The sequence below is a fragment of the Petaurus breviceps genome, unplaced genomic scaffold (genome assembly GCF_028583685.1).
Source record: "Petaurus breviceps papuanus isolate PSGF00001 unplaced genomic scaffold, PetGlider_PUasm1.0 79, whole genome shotgun sequence".
Taxonomy (NCBI): Eukaryota; Metazoa; Chordata; class Mammalia; order Diprotodontia; family Petauridae; genus Petaurus; species Petaurus breviceps.
Window position 1 is genome coordinate 18,259,658 of NW_027186523.1, and position 23,992 is coordinate 18,283,649.

At 37.8% G+C, this 23,992-nt stretch overlaps 1 protein-coding gene across 1 annotated transcript; it reads right to left on the reverse strand.

The window, feature by feature from the left end:
- Nucleotides 1-5,566: 5,566 nt before the first annotated feature.
- Nucleotides 5,567-23,788, reverse strand: LOC138175855 (cerebral dopamine neurotrophic factor-like). Its single transcript, XM_069106451.1, has 4 exons — nucleotides 23,531-23,788; nucleotides 15,457-15,584; nucleotides 12,373-12,514; nucleotides 5,567-6,774 (listed from the first exon to the last, which is right to left on the reverse strand). Exons 1-4 carry the CDS (start codon nucleotides 23,649-23,651, stop codon nucleotides 6,596-6,598), a joined length of 570 nt encoding a protein of 189 aa, XP_068962552.1. The 5' UTR covers nucleotides 23,652-23,788; the 3' UTR covers nucleotides 5,567-6,595.
- Between the last annotated feature and the right edge of the window lie 204 nt (nucleotides 23,789-23,992).

The window sequence follows — 23,992 nt, forward strand, 5'->3', positions numbered from 1 at the left end:
CCCTCCCCCTCCCCTCCTTCCTCCCTCCCTCTCTCTCTCTCCCCCTCTCTCCTTCTGTCCCTCCCCCTTTTCCCCTCCCTCTTCCTCTCTCTCCCCCTCCCCCTCGCCTCTCTCTCTGTCTCTCTCTCATTTTTAATCTTTTATCAGTTTTCCATCTCTTATCATACAATCACTCCACTCCTAGCTCATCTCATTCTTCAGACTACTCCCTCTTCTGACCAGCAAGTGTGCCTGCTGCAATACATTTCCTTCCTTGGGCCTGTTGTCCTAATGGGTGAGTCTGTGATGGGGATCACCATTTTTGGAGAGGCCTCAGTCATGCTCACTTCATGGACAAGTCAACCCATTCTCTGGACTGCTCCAGCTTCTTATCAGCATCCTTACTCTTAGCCTCTCTACCCTCCCCCCACTTTTCAGCTCCACTATACAGGGAGCACAGGGAAAATAACCAGTCGGGAAGTAGAATGTCTGGAGTTAAAGTAAAGAGGCTAATATCACTACATGAGGGGACAGGAAGTATAAAGAATAAGACAGAAAAGGTAGGAAGGGACCAGGTTATATAGGGTTTTAAAATTCAAACAGAGGATTTTATATTTGATCTTGGAGGCAATAGGGAGTCACTGGAGTTGCCTAAATGGGCAAGGGGTGCAATAGGATCAAATTTATACATTAGGAAGATCAATTTGACAGCTGAGTGAGTGGAGGATGGACAGGAGTGAGGAAAGACAAGGCAGGGAGAGCAACTAGCAGGCTACTATGATAGTCCAGGCATGAGATGCCTAAACTAGGTGGTGGCAGTGCCAGAGGAAAGAAGAGACAGTGTATGAGAGACATTGTGAAGGCAGAAATAACAGAACTTGGGCAACAGATTGGATATGAGGGGTGAGAGAGCGTGAACTTGAGGATGACTAGGTTGCAAGTCTGAGTAGCTTGGGAGGTGGTAGTACTCTAGACAAGAATAAGGAAGAAAGAGCAGGTTTAAGGGAAAAGATATTGAGTTCAGTTTTAGACATGCTGAGTTAAAAGATTTCCACGAGATAGCCAGTTTGAAATATCCAATAAGTAGTTGGAAATGTGATATTCTCTTGGGCAGCTAGGTGGTGCAGTGGATAGAACACTGGGCTGGGCATCAGGAAGAATCATCTTCCTGAGTTCAAATATGGCCTCAGACACTTGCTGTGTAATCCTACTTAACCCTATTTGCCTCAGTTGCTCATCTATAGAATGAGCTAGAGAAGAGAATGGCAAACCACTCCAGTATCTCTGCCAAGAAAATCCCAAATGTGGTCACAAAGAGTCAGACACAACTGAAACAATTCAACAACAAAGCTCTCTTGGGAAATCAAAAGATTCTATGCTTCATCGGGCATTGGTTCCATTTTATTTGTCTTATATTTGTTCAGAAAACTGTGCAAATTTTTTGAGGTTTTAATTCCCATCATTCTTTCTAATTCTAATACCTTCTCTGTTGATTTTTTTTTGTTTGTGCTCTAGGATTTTTATTGAATTTTCTTCCTTCTTGAAATTTTTGGTGGTCTCAGCCTCCCCCCCTTTATATTCTCCTGTCATACACTTTCTCACTTCTCTCCCTTTGATGGCAGGAATGCTCACAAGACTAAATTTCAACACTGCTTTAGCCCCTTCCAATACTGAGAATTTACTTTCTGCCAGCTTTGGTCCCTGTCCTAAGTATCTTGTGGAGGATACCACTGACCCCAAGTGGATTTAAATCCCCTTTCCTTCAGGATGAATGTAGCCACACACACATGGCTCCCTGCCCCAGTCCCATTTCTAGCCCTTATCCTCTCCTCTTGGTGGGATGAATCAAGATCTGTTACTTTCATAGAATTGAGGGAGTGTTCTGGGCAGAATCTCTACATCGTTGGAGTTCCCATACTTTGGTTCTGAGCCCACACACACACACACACACACACACACACACACACACACACACTCCCCAAACTGCTTTTCCTTCCTCCCACACTTCCCCCTGAGCAGAATCAAATTCTTCTGTTCATTGTAATGGAGTAAAGTATGCTGACAATCTCTGCAGCAAGAGAAAAATCCCTGTATGGTCCCACAGTACAAGCCTATGGGTTGGTTCAAGTGACCTGCCAAAACATGGAGGCTGGTAAGGAAGGGATACTGAGTGAGCACATTAAGGATTTGGAAGTGCTCATTCATAAAGCTGTTACTTCATTGAGCTTGCTTTCTTTCCTTGTGGATTTGGCTATAATTGTTCTACTTCTGGCATATGATTATTCTTTTTGGGGTTTGTTAAGAGTTAGTAAGGACTGGAAAAAAAAGATCTAGTCTTCCATTTTGTTGGTAATATGATCCAGAAATCTCAATTTTCTTTCTTGGCTTCTCTGCAACATTTAATACTGTTGATTACTCTTTCTCTCTTTCCCGTGCTTACATGACACTCCTGTCAAAATTCTCTTCTACCTCTCTATCCCATCTCAGTTTTCTTTTAGGGCTATTCTCCATGTGTTACCCTCCTGTGTATTAACACCTTGAGACTCATTCCTGTGCTCTCTTTTCTCCACACTCCTTTGGTGATCTCATCTGCTTCCATGGATTCCACTATTATTTGAAAGCAGATGACTGGATTGACTCAACTGACTTCCTTGAAGATCTTCAAGGAGAAATTGAATGAACACTAGATTGTCAGGTATATTGTACAGAGGATTCCTTTGTTGTAAGGGTTGGTCTACATGGTCACTTGGTTCCTTTCCAACTCTCAATTCTGTGATTGTGACTCTGAAATCTAAATATTCAGTTCTCATCTCCTGAGATCAAGTGCCTTATCTCCAACTGCCTGCTTAATATCTCTACCTGAATCTCATAATTAAATTCACTATTTTCCTTCTTAAACATATCTTTCCTTATTTCTGCTGAAGCACTATCATTCTTCCAGTCACCCAGATTCTCAACCTTGAAATCATTTTCCACTCTTCACTCATTCATTCATTCCCCCATATTCAATAATTACCAAAGTCTTATTGATTCTACATAAACAACATCTTGTGCATCCTTCTCTCCAGTCACACAATAACCACTCTAATGCAGATGCTCTTCTCCTCTTGCAATAGTCCTCTACTTGGTCTCCTTGTGTCCAGCTTCTTTCCACCCCAGTCCACCTGTTGCAGTTCCATGGTTTGTTATGGAGGTTATCTCAAAAGAATTCACAGATTCAGACTATCTCTAATTCAAGTATAGGCCTTTATTGGGAATGATGCCTCCACTGAGCTGAGTTCCAAGAGGAACCAGCAGCTTGGTAAGATGAGACAGGCAAATTTATAGTGTAATGATGCTGATTATACAACAGAAATAATAAATATTAAAAAGGCAGGAGGGATGTGTTAAGAGATTAGGTAATAAGGAGGGGTCCTAGCCTCAGTGGAACTGTGTATGTGATTCCCCACAATGTATACACAAAAGCCCATTTAGGGGGGCTTTTATGTATGATGTTATTATAATAAGCCTCTCTGTGTCATAAGTTCACCTAAAGGACAGCTTTTGCTATTACTGCACAGGTGTCTACTTAGGGAAAGTACATTCTATTGTTTTGGGGTTCACATCCTGCTCAGGCATAATGGTGGTGCTGCTTTCTGCTTGGCTAGCTACTGTGGTCCTGTCTGAGCTAGATAGATGTGGCTGTGGTTGTATGTATGGACATACCTGCTGTTTCTGTAGGAAATATGAGGAATGTGTCTGAAGGCAGTGGTTAGCTAGAGGCATTGGCTGGGATCTCATCACATGGACATGCCTGCTGTTATAGTAGGGCATGAATTTAAGGACACACCTATTATTTTGGTGAGGCAGTGAGGCATATATGAGGAAGTCAGGATGTTGGGGGTGGGCAGTGGCTAGATAGTGGCAGTGGGTCTGTTTTTCAATGGGGCCTATGATTGAATCTAGGGGCCTATGGTGTGGTTAAAGCCAGATTGTGTGGTTAAATGAGGACAAGCTGTTCAGTGGGGCTCATAAGGAAGTTAGAATACTGGGGCTGGGGGCAGCTTTATTAGGATTCCATCACACCCACCATACAGTTGCCAAATTAATTTTCCTAAAGTCCAGGTTTGATCCTGTTAATCCCTCACTCCAAAAGCTCCATTGCTTTTCCCTTTACTCTGGCTTACAGCCAGATTTTGAAGGGTCTTAAATGCCAAGCAGTTTTTATTTTAGCCTGTTTTTATAAGATGATTATATATCCCCTCCCCTGCTCCCTCATTCTACATTTCAGCCAAGCTGGCCCACTTGCCATTCCATACATGATATTTCATATCTCAGCTCCATACTTTACAACTCATCACCTCTGACTCTCAGAACCCAATGGAGCTCATCAAGGCTCAACTCAATGTCATCTCCCGATTCCTGCAGCTGACAGTACCTTACCTTGAAATTTGTATTTATTTTGTATTTACTTACCTGTGTACAAATTGTTTTCCTCCTCTAGAAAATAAGTTCCTTAAGGGTGGGTACTGTTTCATTTTTATCTTTGTGACCTGGGTATTGAGTGTAATCTCAGACACATTTTAAGAAATATTTGTTGAATTGAATTTAGCATAAAAAGAACCATTTCTACTATATTTTTAAATGTATAAATTCAAGATAAAGTGAAGTGTTTTACAGAGGATGGCAGAAGTTCTAAACTGGTGATATTTAGTCCTTGCAAAAGACTTTTTATTGTACATGTTATGCTACCTTAGAACATTTGGTCCAGGAGATTACCAGTCTTCTGGAGGGGCATATTACATCCTTACTACTTAATTGGAGGATTCATTTGCCTATAGAGACTCTGGAACTGGGAATGGAAACACAAAGGATAATTTCACTCTGGGCACTTTTCCTTCCCAACTCCTGTGAAAGTGTCAAAAAGAACCAAGTACACAATAGATCACCAAAAGAGGTCACATTAACTAAATGAATTGGTTTTTTCCTTGGTAATTTTTTAATCCCATAAGACTTTTGAAACTATTGTTTGTGGTGAATCAAGTAATAACTTCAATTCTCTGACAATTATATAGTAATTTTCTTATTTTTATGCTATTTAATTGAACTAAGATTTTGTACACTAAAATTCACAAAATGGTATTTAGCTTACACCTCCACACTAAAAGTCAATGATTTAACTTTGTGTCAAAAGTACATTTAAACATGGCCTGTATAGGTAGGAACTTTTCTGCTAGATTAAGCAGTTATACATTGAAAGCTTTATTTTTTTAGTTTTTTTTTTAATTTGTACATTGAGGGATAATGAAAGGGTAATACAAGGGACAGATTAATAACAGAAAGGATATTTATGCTCTCTTATGCCATATTTGTCACAATATAATTTACTGTTATGGAGTGGTATTGTCCTGAATTAAAATTCAGGCACTGAGCCACACTGCCAAAGAGAAATGGCAAAAATGCAGTGCATCATCTTGCTGAGTAGATTTTTTTTTTATAACAGTATTTCAATGTACTGTTCTAATGGGGTAAGATGGCTACTGGTATTCCTATCAATGGGAATGGGAATGAATAGAAAGTATTTGTTGAAAAAATAATGTGCACAGGATTTGAAATGAACATCATTTATATTTTTAAATAATTGAATTGCTAAGATACATATACTGTGTATTTTTAAAAAATATATCTAAGAAGTGACCATGAAGAGTAAAATCTAAGTGTTTTTTTGTGAATGAGACAAATATTGATTGATTTTTCCCAGGCTTGTCATACATATCCAACCTAATGTTTATCTTTATTTAGTTATTTTAGACCTCTTTGATTTGGCCAACAGATTAATAAATGTCACAAAAGTAGCTGAGGAAAATAACTTTATAGCAGCTCCTCCAAATCTGCTATTTTGGAGATCAAACATATCAACAGCATATTATATACAGATTTTTTTTGGAGGGGGGGAAGGCAAGGAAATTGGGGTTAAGCAACTTGCCCAAGGTCACACAGCTAGAAAGTGTGTCAAGTATCTGAGGCAGGATTTGAACTCAAGTCCTCCTGACTCCAGGCGTGGTGCTGTATTCACTGTGCCAGATAGCTGCCCCATATATACAGATTTTAAATGTAAGGACACTCAATATTTGTGAAACCCTGACTAGGGTTTTGAAATTGTCTTCAAAGAGATTATAAAATAAAGTGAATTTTTTAAAAGAAAAATTGACTCTTTTTTCCCTAAATTCAGTATTTTTGCCTAATGGGTAATATCAGAATGGGAACAAGATCTCTGTCTATAAACCCTATAATGACTTTTGAATGCCTCAATTTTCACCTCTCTAACAGAGGAAGAAGGTGATGCTTTTCACATACCTTAGGAGTAAGTTGTGAGAGGGGAAAGTAAGCCAGAACACTTTAATACCTTCGGAAGGAACGTGACATTTGTATACACAGGAAAAAAAAAAAAGGCATCTAGCATTGGTAGCATTACTCATAAAGACAAATAATATATTCTGAGACCTGGGCAAATAAGTATGATACCTGTGCCACAAGCTGTCTGGTTACATCAGTAGCTTGTAATTCACATTGTTTAAGGCCAGAATGGTCATCATCTTGAAGATTTGCTAATGTAGTCACTTTGTTCAAACTTCAATCAAAGGTCTGATCTTGGACTTGCAGATGTGTACTTGGGTGCCAACCTTTTAATGAAATCCACTAAGTCTGCTTTTTCTATGCATGCCTTGCACTCTTCTCCCCAACTGTTGAGAATCCTTTTCAGTTCAGCTACTCTCATCTTTGACAGATCCACTGATTCTAAGTCCAACTTCTTCTCTGGAAAATTTAAAAAAAAATCAAAAGATAAAACCCTTTAAGAAGCAAAGTTTATCTTTTATTATTATGCTAAATCTAAGAGTGTTCAAGGGGGTGCTGGGCAAAGTTTCAATTCTTAGAGAAACAAGAGAGACGAGACTAAGGAAAACATATCCAAAACAATGGTAATCCACATTCAGTCTCTGAGATATATTCAGTCCCTGAGCCTCAGTATGTGCACTGAACTACACTAAATTCTGAAAATACTAAGATGAAACCAGATATGATTCCTTCTCTCAAGAAGTTTACACTGCAGTAAGGGGATAAAACATAGTAAAAACTGTATACTTAGCACAGTATCTGGCAGGTAAGTAGGCACTTAATAAATGTTTATTTATGAAGTGATTGACAAATAATTGTAATAAGATAGCAATTGCTAAGTATATAGGAGGAGTCAAACACTACCTTGACCTCAAAATTTTCTATTTTTCCTAATTTCCTAGTCTTCAACCCTGGATAATCCTCTATGACCTCATTACTCTATTGTAGCTTCTGGGCAGTCACTAAATCTTGAGTATCTCAACAAAAAGTCATAAAAATCAAATTGATATCACTCATTCTAAATTTCTGGCATATAACTTTACTTCTGTGTAGCAGTTCTGGTATGTCATAGTTATAAATGCAATATTGATTTTTTGAACCCGAATATAAAATAAAATTTCATCATACTTAACCCATCCCAACATTTTAGTTTATCAAAATCTTTTTGGATTCTGACAGTCATCCGATATGTTAGTGATCACTCCCAGGTCTGTGTTGTCTGAAATTTTGATAAGCATGCTATTTATGTTTTATATGGGTCTTTAATAAATACACAGGTGAAGGCCTGATCTCTCCAGATTGCCCCTGGAAGCATACTTTCCAAGTCAACATTAAGCGATTAATGACTACTTTTGAGCATACATTTAGCCAGTTTCGAATCCACCTAAGTGTATGTACTATCATCTAAGCTACTTCTCACTTTTCCAAAAGAATAGCACAAAATACTCTATTAAGCACTTTCCATTCTTGAAAAATCAAGACATTTGCCCTTCTCCAACCCACTGGTTCATGATCTTGAAACACCACTGACAGAGGCTCTCACTAACAAGAAAGAATTGGTTGCGGAAGTGAAAAAGATAGGAACATTGTTGGGGGAGAAGAGCAGGAAGTGACCATGCTATACGTGTGATAGGGAAGAAAGCTGGGCATAGTGTTAGATACAACCTAGATTTGGGGAGAACAGATTTCAAAGGGTTCAAGGGTCAAAGTGTACTTTTGCATGGAATTTCTAGTTCTTCTTGCTCTTTACCTGAACTTGATACATTTTTGTGCAAACGTTTAGGGCCAGAGAGTTTTACTACTGACTCCTTTCTTGGATTTTAGGGCAGCTAGGTGGCACACTGAGTAGAACACTGGGCCTGAAGCCAGGAAGACCTGAATTCAAATTTAGTCTGAGATACTTATAAGCTGTGTGATGCCAGGTAAATCATTTAATCTCTGTTTGCCTCAATTTCCCTAACTATATAATAGGGATAATAACAGTATCTACCTCTCCCTGTTGCTGTGAGAATCAAATGAGATAATAATTAGAAAGCACTTAGCACAGTGCCTGGCACATAGTAAGTGCTACATAACTGTTAGCTATCATTGACTTATTATTTTGCTTCCTAGTAATTTCCAGGTGACTTTACTATTCTTATTTCTGTATTATAGTTACTCTTTATGATAACTATCTTAGTAGAGATACATAGGGCATATTCTCCCTACTTTACCCTTTTTCAATTAAAGCCCCTTTGATTAGATTCGTATGACATCAGAAAAAAGTCTTCTTGCAAGTCTTTGTCTGGTGCACTTAATCCCTGGCCAGGAACCTATCATTCCTATATTTTTAAGCTGTGGTCCTGAAATTCAAGCACCATCTCTTAATTATCCCTTCATTTCCCAAATCAATTTTAAAAAAACTACTTTACCTTCAATGGGCATCCTGTTCAATTAATTGCTCAACACTCTGTAATCTTTGGCAATGCTTTCTCAGTGTCATTTGTGCCTACATCAATCATGAAAATGAGGTTATTTTCATTTGGTTTTGACAAGCCTTGGGAGGTTCTCTGTCAAGTCTTGGATATGCTCCATGGGAAGACAACAGTCTATTGTTCTTATCAGGTTGACAAACAGCTGCCTCAGTACCCCTAAATAGGTGACCACTATGGTGCTTCAGTGCCTCAGTGGTCACTATTTAACATACCTTAGTTGACTTCAGGCATACAGGGAAACCTATGCTTTCATTTGTCTCTTAAGGGAAAAGAGTGAACCATGATCCACCTACTTTATTTTTTTAATGTATTTCTTTAACTTATAGTAAGAATGACAATGTGGATGTAAGACAATCCCTTTAATATTAGGTCCACTATCACTGGAGGATCATTGGACAAAGAGCTCACATTTAGAGCACCAAAAATTAAATTACTGTCTGTAAAAAATCTAATAACTTTGATTCATAAACTCCGTCTTTCTTCTCATTACCTTGTCACTGTCATTTCTGAATGAGGGTCATTTATAATTTTATCATAGGCCATCTAGTCCCCCCCAAATTAAAAAAGAACATTGTATTTTTAAAATAGAGATATAAAATGTTTGCCAATTCTAATAAAAATGAATCGGAGTCTAAACAGAGTTGAACTAGAAAGATTAGGGCTCTTCCAGAAATTTATTCAGAAAGGTATCTTACTTCCCTTTCTTCTTCAAAAGGACCTCATATATATGTTTATATATATTATATATATGTAATATTATATATATGATATATTTTGAAAAAAAGTGCTATGCTTATTGTCCCAACCAAATGATACTTTCATAACCTATGGACTAGCAAACTCTATACCTATTACATTTCCTCATTTGATGGCTGACCTGATAATACAACTTTTCAGAGCTTAAACCAACAACTGACAACTCACTGAACTCTGTTCAACATCAGTTTTCCTGCCAACAATGGACAGAATGTATTTTTGTTTTGGTTTTTGCTTTTTAGAGGGGGGTAGGGAGGGCAATTGGGGTTAAGTGACCTGCCCAAGGTCACACAGCTAGTAAGTGTTAAGTGTCTGAGGCCACATTTGAACTGAGGTCCTCTTGAATCCAGGGCCTGTGCTTGGTTCACTGAGCCACCTAGCCACCTCTTCTTTTTTTTTTTTTGTTTTTGTTTTTGAGAAAGAAAGAATGTAAGAAAGTAGGCATATCAAGATAAGTAGTTTCAGGAGGAAGACTAATTTGCATTAATTAATTGCTTTCTGGGCACTCTGCACCAGTGTGTGTGTGTGTGTGTGTGTGAGCGTGCGTGCGCGCACGCCCACACTCAGGCTTTGGCATTTGACATTAAGAAAAATGAGAGAAAAGATTGCTAAGAGTAGCTAATCCCTATCTGAACAGGTTTGTACAAGTACTAAACTAATTTTTCTGGTTCCCCAGGGGCTTCTTTAATAGGCAATCATTTCTCCTCATTAATAGGCCATTTGATATTGTTTTGCTTATGTAAGGGTCTTACTCCTACTTCTCTGAAGTTAACTTCAAACAGTTAACAAACCTAATACAAAATAACAGTTTATAATCAGCAACCAAAGAGTCAGAGGTATCATTAGGCAAATTGTGAAGTAGGCAGATCATCACTGGCACCCCCCAACACCTTTCTGTACCCACCTTTCATGGTGCTCCCACCCCAATGTACCTGATCCATTCATGCTGCCCCTGATTAGCTAGGACCCTTTTACTGATGCTTGCCTTTCTCAGGAAATATCCAGTGTCACAGACATTTCTACTTTCTTCCCTGTCAAAATTTGCTCTCAGAAACCTGTCTCTGTATCTTAAGAGTTGAAGAGAGCCTTAGAGATCATATACAGCTTTCACAAAAAAGAAAACTTAGCTTCAGAGAGGTAGAAAAGACTTGTCCAAAGTCAGGTATACATGCTTGGGGACCCAGGTTTCCTCACTCCCAAGATACTTTCTATTATAAAACCATCTCATCCTCCCAAACTAAAAAGAATAAACAATAGCTTTCAAAGATTCCATATAATTAGAATACAGTGGGCAATGAAAAACTTAAGATCTTATGAAATAATTCACATTCCTACCTAGCACAATATTTTACACATAGTAGATGTTTTATAATTATTGTTGAATTAAAACAAAGTGATTGATAATAATTAATATGTTCACTTTCTAGATGCTTCCACGTTAGCAGAAAACAATCTCAGTGGTTAAAAGTTAATATAGTATTAACAATATCGTGACAACTAAGAAAAAAAATTGTTCTGTGAAGTTTGGATTCAGTCAAAGGGCCGCACTTAAAGACCTAGAAGGTCACATTTGGCCTTGAGGTCACAGGTTCCCCCACCCCTGTCTTGACCTATAGGAATTAAATTGTAGTGGAAGCCTTTCAACAATTAGGCTCATGCTAGGAAGATACTTCTACAATGAAGGAAGCTCCTGGAACAACAAATTATACCTTGTTGAACTACCCATACTTCTCCTTGCTAAGAGTTCTAATCCACTGAACAATAACAGAGTACTTTCTAGCTTGATGTGTCAAATGTCATCTGTCACAACTTGTTCTTTCTGCTTCTCTTGCTAAATGTGATTTTTGCCCGAAGTGAAAGTCTTTTTATATAAATAATCTGATCCCTAAAAACCTAACTTTAGTAAATTAGCTGGATTTCACAAGGAAGGTTTATTTCCCCCTTTTATGTCTTGAAAACTACATGTATTCATAATATGAACTCCTTGAGGGCAAAGGCTATTTCACTTTTGTCTTTGTATCCCTTGTTGGAGACAGCACCTGACATGGAGTGGTTGCTTATTGATGGACTAAATAGGCAAAATTTTGTCCCTTGGAGTTATAAAGAACTATAAACATATTCTTTTTGGATGACTTCAGTTTTCACAAATTTCAACAAAGATTTATTAAATTCCTCTGATGTGCTGATCAGTAGAAGATATAAAAAGATTAAATGAGACAATCCCCATGTTCACAAAATTTGAAATCAAGAAGGGAGAGATGAGACACACAAATAGCTATAAAAACATAAATTGATACATGGTAAGTTCAAAGGGAGACTAGGAGAATCAGGGTTTCATGAAAGATATGACATTCATAAAAGTGGGTAAGAAATTTCAATTGGTAGAGGGTGTTCCAAGTGTAGGGAACGGTGTGAACAAACATGGAAAACTGCCAACTGGTATAATGGGGTAATGTTTGGCAGCACCATAACACACGTGTCCAGGAGTAGCATAAAATAAAAATGGAATGGCTTAGTAGTCACAGATTGTGAAGGGCCTTAAGTATTAAGTAAAGGAATTTACATTTTAAGAATTCAAATAGTAGTCAATAGGGAATCACCAAAAAGCTTTAAGCAAAGCAGTGACATGACCGGAACCATGCATAAGGAAGATGTCTTCATGGAGAAAGTGTTATATGAACAGGATTCTAAGGGTGGGCTGGAACTGGATAAGTTCCTTGGGGAGAAAAGGCTTTGTTTCCAGCCAACTGGGGATGCTGACATAATATTTATCTTACTCTTATTTTACCATATTTCAGCTCGCAGATCTGACTGTCTATCCTCTTCAGCTTCTCACAAATCTTTATTGCTGGTACATGGGCACTCATGGGGCGAGTGACTTCACTTAGGATCTTTGTGGCTGCATCATTTGTTGCTCCAAGATAATAGCACTGAAAAAAAAAAACCCAGACTATTTACAATGTTAAAGAAAATGAAAGTTAGAATAACATAGTAGCTCAAAGATTGTCTCTAGAGATAAGAGTGGAAATAACTAGGTCCTTACAATCCAACCCTTAAATGTTTAACTGTTAATGATCAAAGATATCAGAAAGATAAATTATGTGATGGCTGTGGTCATTTCTGTTAAAAAAAAATCTTGTTTCAGGAATCTACTATACATAGCATTCTAGGCAAAAATATAAAAGTCAAGGTATTTGATGGAGAGATTTAAATAATAAAAATGTTTGAAAGTGATGGCAGCTTCATATTTTCACATGTAAGTAGTAAGGACACTACAAAACATCTTCAAAGGATGTATTCTCCCTTCTCTTAATGAATATAATAGCTAAAATGGTTCTCAGTAACACAAGAGAAGATTTAAAATGTATTGCTGTTGTTGTCTAGACCTATGATTTCATCTATATGGGAAACTAGTCGTGTGGAAACTTCTTCTAGCAATGCAGATCACCATCGTGTCTGTAACTTAAAAGTCTTAGAAAGTTGCCTTGGGACTTTGAAAGATTAATGGACTTGCCCAAGGTTACCTGGATAGTATCTGTAAGAGGCAGAATATGAACACAGGTCTTCCTTACTCTAAGGCCCATCTTCTATCCAGTATAACATGCTGCCTTTCTCTAGGAAAGGATATACAATAATATATATGTATATATATATATATATATATATATATACATACACACACACACACATAGAACAAAAATATAGACAGCTATGCAAACACAATTTTTTAAAAACGCAAATACAAATGTAAGTATGAATAGTAATGTAAGATGCTTGGATTTTGTAAAGATAACTTTACAAAGATAAGCTAAAAAAGGTAGCAAAGACTGCACTTCTATTTCCATAATGGCTAGGATTCCCCAAGGGGAAATAATCTAAGACAGGACCACTATCCAGGGATCTTTTGATCTAAAAGTAGACAAATCAGAAGATGAGGAGATTGATTTTTTTTATCAATGCCTAGGAGCTATTTTGAACAGGTAACCTGGGAAGAAAAGAAAGCCTGCTAGTCTCAGACAGGCATCTAGTACAGCTAATGTTGCCCTTTATAATACCAATCTTCCAATTTTGTATGAGAATTGATCAATGTGAAAAAGATGTGCATCTAGCTCTAAGATAATCACCTGGAGAAAGTAAACTAGAGGTTGGAAGTCTTCCATCAGATCTTAGCATATGAAGAGAAAACTGCTGCCCAGTCTTAACACACTGAAAAAGATAGCTTTCTCTAGACAAGGTGGATTCATGAGGAACTCTGACAGCCTTCAAGTGAACTGGTTCAACAAAAGCTCTCAGGTTATTCTGGACATCAAGCCCTGTGTACTTATTAGTTCCTTAAGCTTTCTGGGCCTGAATCTTCCTTTGTAAATGGAAGGGGTCAGACTAGATGATCATCCTTAAGTCCTGCAATCTTATGGTCTCTTCAAATGTTCTTCCCTCTACATCCTACCCTCTACCCTGAGTTTACTTGGGGGTAGGGATAGGGCAGGAAATGAGACTGAGGATGATGAAGATTTTGTGCACTACCCAACCAGAGCCAGTGAGTGGAAGGAAGATTGAGTCAGAGGTCTTGGAGAGATAAAACCTTCCTAAACATCTGGCCTGAATGCCTTCTAGCCTCTCTCTGACTTATTCCTGGGGTACAATCCACTAGAGTATTCTAGCTAGCTAGAATTCTTACAAATTTGCTGAAATTTCATAAGCCCAACCCCAAGTGAATATCTGAAGGTATTTAGTTAGAAAAAAATGTCAGTTGAGGGGCGGCTAGGTGGCGTAGTGAATAGAGCACCGGCCCTGGAGTCAGGAAGACCTGAGTTCAAATCTGGCCTCAGACACTTAACACAAAAACTAGCTGTGTGACCTTGGGCAAGTCACTTAACCCCAACTGCCCTCCAAAAAGCAAAAAAAAAAACTATAATGGAGTCTACAAACATCATGCCAGACTAACCTCTCTGGGGCGGCTAGGTGGCACAGTGAATAGAGCACCAGCCCTGGAGTCAGGAGGACCTGAGTTCAAATCCATCCTCAGGCACTTAACACAAAAAAACCCAGCCATGTGACCTTGGGCAAGTCACTTAACCCCAACTGCCCTCCAACAAGGAAGGAAGGAAGGAAGGAAGGAAGGAAGGAAGGAAGGAAGGAAGGAAGGAAGGAAGGAAGGAAGGAAGGAAAAATGTCAGTTGAATTAGTGGAGGATAGTGATTATGCCTGCAACTTTAATCAGAGCAGAACATATAGTGGTTCACAATCTGTGAATCAAGGACCCTGGGTTTACATGGAGTTACTATGGATAGCATATGAATTCATATCCATATCAAACATACTCATTTTAATCTTTATTCAACTCCAACAAAACATGTAGCATGACTTAATAGGATTAAAAAACCCTTCTGTTGGGTGAATAAAGGTCTCTCAGATACATGTATCACCTTTTTAAATATATGTAGATGTACTGCGATTAATAAAATACAAGTTAATTTGAAATCACTACTTGAAACACTAATTGAAGTCTTTTTTTGTCATTTATATTTTCTCTATCAATAGTTACATATTATATAAATAATAAAACTAAACCATGAGAAGGGGATCCCTGATTTTTTTATTAAAACTAGATATAATTTTTTTTTAAAAATTGGAAACAGTAGACCTTAGTTTAACTGTTTAGAAAGCAAAACTAAACTGACTCCTAAGCAATTTGTAAATATGAATTGTTCCATTATGTTCAAAAATCAGTTTAGAATTGTTCTCCAAACTGGATATATTTGAGACAAGCAGGTAGCTCAGAAGACAACAGAAGGCCATCATGAAAAATGACAAAATTAGCAGTTATCTGCAAAGAAAAAAAGTGATAATGAAAGGTGAAAAATTACCATACCAGACGATTTTCTTTTCCTTTGGAATCTAAACAAATGCTGATTAATTCATTTTCTATGGTTTCCTGGGAAAAGTCAACATCTTTGGCTATTAAGGAGCTGTAGAATCTTTCTAGAAATTCTTTACATACTAGGAAGAAGAAAGAAATTATATTTGTATGCACTATAAAAAAATACACTTACATTCTGTGGAAGACAAACCAACATAAGGGACGTCACTGGTCTTTGTTAGGAGTATGGAGTTAGGAGTTAGGAGAGTGTCAAAATTGCTTTCAGGCCTCTAGCTAGTTAGTAACTTGGTAGAATATTCTTTGAACCTACAGTCTGCTGAAAAGCAGGAAGGTTTCTCAAGGCAAGCCCTAAATTTAAAGAAAAAAAAATGTTGATAGGTTGGAATGGTGGTCAGGACCTAAAATAAAAAAAGAAATTTAATAAGGATAAATATAAAGTCATATATCTGGTTTAAAAAAAAAAAACTTCACAAGTACAGGGAGAGATATTGCTAAAAAGCAGTACATGTAAAAAAAAAGATCCAAAGAGTTCTAGTAAACTCAACTCAATATGTGTCAGAGTGTAAAAATAGCCAAAAATCCTAATGTAATAACAGGCTACATTAATGGAAACATAGAGTATCCATGGTAAAAGTGATAGTCCCTCTGTACTAGGCCCTAGTCAGATCATATCTGGAATACTCTGTCCAGTTCAAGGTGCCAGGTTTTAGAATGAACAGGACATAGTACTTTCAAAGCATGACTAAGATAGTAAAGTGACTCGAAACCATATGTGGATTGGTTAAAGGAAGTAGGGATATTTAACCAGGAGGAAATATTTAAGTGGAATGTGATAATTATCTTAAAATTTGAAGAAGCATTAGACATGTTCTGTGTGGCCCTAGAGGTTCAAATAAAGATCAATGGATGGAAATTACAGAAAGACAGCTTTCAAATTAATATAAGGAAAAGTTTCCTAAAAATTAGGGCTACTAAAAAGGGAATAGGCTAGAAGAAATATATGGGAATTTAAACAATCAAACCTTATTATGTATTTAAGCTATGTGTTATCATCAATTTCAGGGTCTGTCATCACTTATCCATAGGAAGGAAGATGAGAAACCAGCATATATAGGCCACTTTAACCAGACAGGATTCATTTTTGGGTAGGGCTAGGTGACTGCTGAGGTCCCTTTCAACAATAATATTCTGTGATTCAGAATGAAATAATGATGTCTAAACTAGGAATTCTTTTTTTATTTCTTTTTTGGAGGGCAATTGGGATTAAGTGACTTGCCCAAAGACACACGGCTAGTGTTAAGTGTCTGAGGCTGCATCTGAACTCAAGTACTCCTGACTCCAGGGTAGGTGCTCTATTTACTGCACCACCTAGCCACACCTAGTAATTCTTTTCAATTCCTAATTAATAAATATTTTAAAGTACTATTAAGGCAAAGTACTATGCTAGATGAAAAGTAGAGAAAAAGTTTAGGTAAAATATAGTCCTCGACCTCATGGAATTTAGAGAACAGTGTGAGGATTTCAGCAAATGCACAATTAACTTTTTCAAGAATCTCTAATTTGATCAGTGAGGATAATCCCATCATAACTCAGTAGATGGTCTTCAAGCTATTTAGAGTCAATCTGGTGATTATCCTCTCCAAATTTACTTAGGCCAATCCTCAGAAAGCAGTCATTCTTGACCCTTCCAGCTTAGAAGGCCCATTATAGCTGGTGCTTTGCTCTCATAGCCATTGAGAATCCAAGGTAGCTTTTAACCAACGATGAAACATAGGGAAAGTAAGTCTTAATTCCAACAAATATTTACAATTCTTATATCCAGAGACACTGGATAAGGAAGAACATAACTGTGGCACTGGTAGCAATGGGCTCCAGGTAGCTTCCTCAAATGGAGAGTCAACAGGTATGAAAGAACCAAAACAGAAATCAGCCTTAGAAAATGGAAAATTCTAATGATTACTCTAGTTGGAAAGGAAATTCAGGACAGAAAAACTGGCTAACTCAAAAATAGTTCTCAACTAAGAGGTATGAATAGTAGCCACAATTCAAGTTACTTCTGTTTTTAGTTTTGGTTCCTCATAAATTATTTTTTAAGTGTGCCTTAGGTTTTACATCTGTAAAATAGGCAACATACCATGGTTAATAATCATCTTCAAAGATACTCTTCCTATACCTCCCACATGACATTTCATCTTCTGTTTTTATGCTTTTGTACATATAGGTCAATTTGGCTGAATTATAAAGCATGTAAAGGGGAAAAGGTTAGAAAGGTAAGTGGGAATGAGGTTGCAAAGGGTTTTAAATCCCAGAGGAGTAACATTTGGGAAAACGGGAATTATGGATCATAATTTTCCATCTGTGGACTCTAAAACCTCCTCAAAACTCCATGGAGGTGGCCTTGGGACATCAAATATTACACCAGCAGAACACAACCTTCTACAAGTTTGACTAAGCTGCAAAAGGCTTTAACGCATTGCCTTGTCAAACATAATGTGTCTGTTGTCCCAGGGCCAACTTATCTTTGTACAAAGAAACTCATAAGCAACCCTTTGTCCACTAGGAAATTAACTCCTTGCTCTTAGAGAACCTTGAAACAGAAAAGATAAGAAAATGTCCTTCCATCCTGTGTAGTTCCTTTGTGCTTCTACATGGGAGTGGCAGAGGGGCAGAAATGATTAGAGAGCACTAAGAACCATAAAGTTTTTAGGGCATCACAAATATTAATTTAACTTGTTCTATGTGAAACCTTTACAAATAAGTTGATTCAACACTAGAGAAAGTAAAACTCATCTATACTGACATTCTTATTGAAAATGATAAAAGTTGTAGTAAGGAAATATACTAATAATGGAGTTGGTTTCATGATACACCAAGAGAACAGTAAAAATCCAAATGGTTACCTCATCTTTCAGTGTTCATAAGGGGACCACAGTGAAAACAACAGAGGATGAAAAAGTAGAGCTAGCCTATGAAAAACCTGATTAAAATCCTCCAAAATCTAGTGAACAGATAACAACACACAATGAGGCCATTCAGTTCAACTCCATTATTAAATCCTGTTCGAGTCAACAAGCATTTTTTTAGTATCTGCACTGTGCCAGATATTATGCTAGGAACTGGAGCTTCAAAGACTCCTGCCCTCAAGGAGCTTGCAGTCTGGAAAAGGGAGATGTACATGTACACATATGTACATAGCATGTACATATATAGGTATAAACAAAATTTACTTTAAAAATAAATACAAAGTGATTCAAAGGAAATGCATTAGCAAGAAGCAGGGAAGAAATCTGGATGAGGAAAGGTTTTAAAGAAGACAGAATTTGAGCTGAACTTTGAAGGGATCCTAGCGATTCTGGGAACTGGAGGTAAGGAAGGAATACATTGCAGGCACAGGGGAGAGCCTATTCTAAAGCACAGAGAAGGGAGGGGGCCCTTCATCTGTGAGGTCTGCTTGACTGGACTACATGGAGGGGGAAAATGTATAAAAAGGGTAGAAAGACTAGTTGAAAATATGTTATTAAGACCTTTAAATGTTAAACAGAGGAGTTCATATTTGATTCTAGATAATAAGGAGCCACTGGGAATTTGAGGAGAGTGACATGGTCAGACTTGTGCTTTAAGAAAACAATTTTATTAGCTTTGCTGAGTTGGGCCTCTTTCTAAGATTTCTGAAAACTTTTTTTTAACCCCTCTATTATTTCTCATTGTTTGTAAGGTGATACCTGCCACCATCCTATTCCCTAAGATTATACTCCTACCTGGTACTATGCTATCTCTCTGCTTGGCAAGGAGAGCAGGGATTTAAAAGTTTCTAGACTCTTTTGGTCTTTCTGTTGTAGTGATTAATTTAAAGTAAATTTTAACTTCCTTATGAAACAGTAATAGTCTGTGTCGATGTTTGTCATTTTTCCATTTCCCAGGGGGAGCCTTGATTGCCCACTAAATATTGTCTCCTTTTTTCTAGTTTGATACTGATTTGGGGCTTTATGCTAACAAGTTAATGGTCTGAATGTACAAATACCTCTGATTAGATAGCACCTACATGAGAAGAAATCCTGTTATTTTTCTGATTTTTTTATTGCTCAGCATATCCTAAACCTTTTTTTCTTCTCTTATAAAACTGTTGTGATATGTAGGTGTGAAGATCCTATATAATCTACAAGTCTTTTAGTCCTTTCATTTCCTCATCAGCCATTTTTTTCTAATATACTTTTGCTATCTATCCTATGTCTACCTTTGCAGGGAAGTCATTATTAAAGAACATGCTGATTAAATGTGGAGGGTCTTTTTGAGTTCTTCACAGAATCCCTCTACCTTATCATTTGCTGTAACAGACCCCTTGGTGGTGCATAAGCTACATTAATTTCATGGTTTTCTTAATAATAGTTAGCATGCAAAAAAAAAACACTTTCAGGTTTTGCAAAACACTTCTCATTTATCAGGTTTTGCAAAACACTTCTCGTTTATCATCTCACTTAATACCTCACAAGGTGACACTGGGTCTATTCTTATCACTATTCAAAAGATGAAGAAACTGAGGCTGCAAGATTAAATTTTCCCGGGGTCACACAGCTAGTTTTTGAGGTAAGGTTTGAACTCAAGGAGTTCTATTCTCTATGCCACTCAGCAGCCACAATATGAGATTACCAAATGTCCCATGAAATGATGTTTTTTTATTTCCCTCAGTTGCATGATAAACCCAACCTCCCTGCCTTCTTTATTTGCCTCTACAATGAGGACCTGTGAACCATTCCATTCAGTTTCAACTTCCTTTTGTCTACTGCCTTCATTTATAGTGAGAACATCAAGACTGATAAGGGCGGAACAGCCCCTGCTCATGAAGATTCAGAGGTTCTCTATTATCAGGATAAAACACCTTTCAAAACTTCACACACATCCCACTCACTTTGTCTTCCAGTCACCTTGGCCTACTTACTGTGCCTATACATGACACCTGATTTGCTGTCTCCACACCTTTGCACAAGCTGTCCCCCATTATAAGAATGTATTCTCTCCTCACGTGAACTTCATACAAAGAGACTCAATCTGTTGTCAGTTAAGTATTGCAAGCCTTTGCAACATGGTAAAAATCTGCCAGATTTCCCTCTACTGGCATTGCCTCCAAGAATACATGATTACATCCACATAATGACGAGGTATCTGGAATAGGACCTTGTGTTTTTTGGGTTTTTTTTTTTTTTTAGAGCAATCGGGGTTAAATAACTTACTCAAGGTTACATGGCCAGTTATTTCTGGGTGTGGTGCTAAGTATCTGAGCCCGGATTCGATCCCCAGGTCATCCTGACACTGGAGCTGGTGCTCTTACTCGCTGAGCCACCTGGCCGCCCCTTGGACCTTGTGTTTTTGAAGATTCTTTCAAGGCTCAGCTCAGTTATTACCTATCTTAATTTCCACAACTGTTGGTTACTCACTTTCAATCCCCTGCCCTAATTACTTTGCATATTTTTATATTTCCTTATTTGTGTGTATACTTTTTCTTTCCAATAAAAGGCAAGATGCTTGTTTTGTTTTTGTCTTCCTGTCTTCAGTACCTTGTACTGGGTGATATATAAATAAATGCTTATTGAATGAATGAATGAAAGCCTACAAATATGGTCAGGAAAATCCATGGGTAATAAGAAATTGCTTTGTAAAACTTAAAGTGTTAGATAAATGTGAGTCACTATAAGAATGAGATAAACTGGAAAATCTAACTATAGTCCAATGAAGCTACTACCAACTACTGCAACATGTGAAATGCAGAATACAGTAACTAGATAATGTAGTAATGCCATCTACAGGAAATAGGCTATAAGTTTCTTTCTATAATTCTAGCATTAAAAAAATGGTAAAATAATGCAAAACAGTATTTATGGCTAAAATCAAAGATCAATGGACTCAGAAAATTTTCATAGGCTCCAATTTATTATTCCTACTACCATTGACAATCTCTCAAGATTGAAAGCATATATTAACCCAAGGCCTAGATGTCACTAAGTTTTTTAAAGAATCCAGATTAGTCCCCACAGAGGCATCAGAATCAAGATGAGAAGAGGGAGAACTATAAGGTTGGAAGTTTTTGTTTTTTTTTTTAATTAAATCCTTGTAGACTTGTTCCACTTTCGCCCAGTGGTCTCTGAAAATTAGCTTCCAGATGATACACATCATTATTCCGTCATGGGCTTAGACCATAGGAGGGGCAGTATTAAGGGAGTGAATGTAATTAGGTAATAGTGAAAATGTACTGAATCCTTTTTAACACTGTTAACCCCTTCCCAATGAATGTCCTTGCTACCATATCATCATGAGTTTCATCTGTTGAAATTATAATCAACTAATCATTTTGTCAAATTCTGTTAGTAAGGCACATTATCATGGAGGAGAAAAAGAATACATGAGGCATAGGGAATGAATATAATATTTTGAATATGAATGAATGAATATAAAATTTTAAGTAACCCCATTAGCTAATTTAACAAAATAAATATTAATTACTAAGGTTATAATTTCAAAAAAGAAAAAAATTAATCAAACATACAGAATATTCTTATTTTAGAAAACAATTCTGGAATTTTGTGAATTTTATTTTGTATTAGTAGGTCTTTTATTTATTCAGTTCCTATCATGTGCCAGCACTGTGTTAGGTCCTGGGTTTACAAAAATGAAAATCCCTTCCCTCAACAAGCTTATTTCTACATTTCCTTTAACTTCTAATATAGTGGGAGACATATAGATATGTGTGTCTCCTAATATGTAGGAGTCATATATATATATGTGTGTGTATACATATATAAGGACCTAGATTCATATCTCTGTTTTTAATACTATCTTTATGACCTTGAGACAGTGACTTCACCTCCCTCTGGTATCTTCCAGCAATTAAATGGAATTTTGTTTACTACAGTTGCTACATTACATTCCAAGCTTTCTGGTTGTTGTGATGGACTAGGGACAATGAAATGAAATAACAGCTAATATAATTGCTTAAATTTGGCTTAGAATTTAAAATCAGTAAATAAAAAAATGCTTTTGCATGGCACCTATAACAGTTGTCATTCTGTTTACTGTCTCACCCTTCTTTCCCAGATCAACTAAGTTATACTGGGCACCATCTTCAATATTTTGTATATTTATAGCATTATAAGCTAAATCTCCTCCTTAATAAATCTAGCAGCAAAGATTTCCCAGGTAAATGCTGGATATTGAAGCAATATTCAGGAGGAGCTAAATTTAGAATCATGGAACGGAAAAATGTAGAGCTGAAACTTAACCCCCTCATATCACGGATGAGAAAACTGAAATTACTGGCTTTGATTCCCTTTCAATACTCCAGCTAACTTTCATACTGTAAAGCAAAGATTTTTTTTTAATTAAACTAATTTTCTCCGCTCTTCTTGTTTAGTTTACCTAACTCCCTCCTTGCTAATTTTTCTTTTTTCCTTTCGGCATGATCAGTTTGCACCCTAGTGAGAGATGTCTTCTGGGAAAAGGGATGCAGATATTCCCAACTGAAAAGGAAAAGGACTTCGGTCCCACTTGCCAGGTTGACATCGGTGGGAACGGAGGAGAGGCAGTATGGCTAGTGGCAAAACTAGATTCAAGCCCTAGCAGTGGCCACAAAGTCACTTAACCTCTCAGTGACAATGGAATTGATCTAAACTAAAGACTGTCATTCTCTGGTCTCTCTTCCCTTCCTTCTCTCAATGTGAACTAAGCTAAACCCTCTAATATATGTATATAACACGTAACATATACTATTAGATTGGAAAAGTAATTTCGGGGCCCCATAATTTAATTACTATCCTTCTGGAAGACAGTTTCCTTTTTTTGTCTTTCGCGGGGAGCGGAGGAAGGTTGGGGAGTCCGCCAGGTTAACAGCACACCCAACAAATGGTTTTTGAAACAAGGGACGAAAAAAAATTTTGCGGATGGAGACACTTGCGTTCTCCTGCTCCTAGTTATTTATAGCATAAGCCAGGCAGGGAGAAGGCAGTGCAAGCAACAGCTGCACTCCCTGGAGCTCAGCGCCATTGCCATGCACAAATTCAGTCTCACCCCCGCTCACCTTCACAGTCGGCCCCCACGCGCACTGGGGAACCTTGCCCCCGAACAGCTACGGGGTCGGCAGCAAAAAGGCAGGCAGACAGAGTAAGAGCTGTGAATGCAGCTGGGGTCTCGGGCTGCATGTTGAGAAAAAGTTCCAACTGCGCCGGCCACCCACTGTCAGAGAAACGCACAAACCACGACTCTCACTATTCTACACAAGCCACCAGCAGAGAGGGGAAAGGGACCGTATAGAATCTGCCCGTAGTTGCTAGGACGAATGACGTAAACATAAACCCTAGTTCCCATTGGCTCGTCTCGGAAAAGGGGGACGAAGCAATGGAGCCTCTCTCCCAGGCATCACCACCCCCTTCTCCCCTTTTCAACTGGCGCTTGCGCTTTCCTCCACGCGCTCGGCGCTCGTACCTTCGAGAGGAAACCGACGCAGGCGCGACGCTTCACGATTCGCTAAGCCCCTGCGTAG

What these genes read in the sequence shown, in the direction of transcription:
- LOC138175855 (XM_069106451.1), bottom strand. Translation starts at nt 23,651, where the DNA reads ATGCAGCCCGAGACCCCAGCTGCATTCACAGCTCTTACTCTGTCTGCC. An exon ending in AAGGAAAAGAAAATCGTCTG is followed by an intron (nt 12,515 to 15,456) that starts GTATGGTAATTT and finishes TTTTTTTTTCAG; the next exon opens with TGCTATTATCTTGGAGCAAC. An exon ending in GATCTGCGAGCTGAAATATG is followed by an intron (nt 6,775 to 12,372) that starts GTAAAATAAGAG and finishes TAAATTTTCCAG; the next exon opens with AGAAGAAGTTGGACTTAGAA.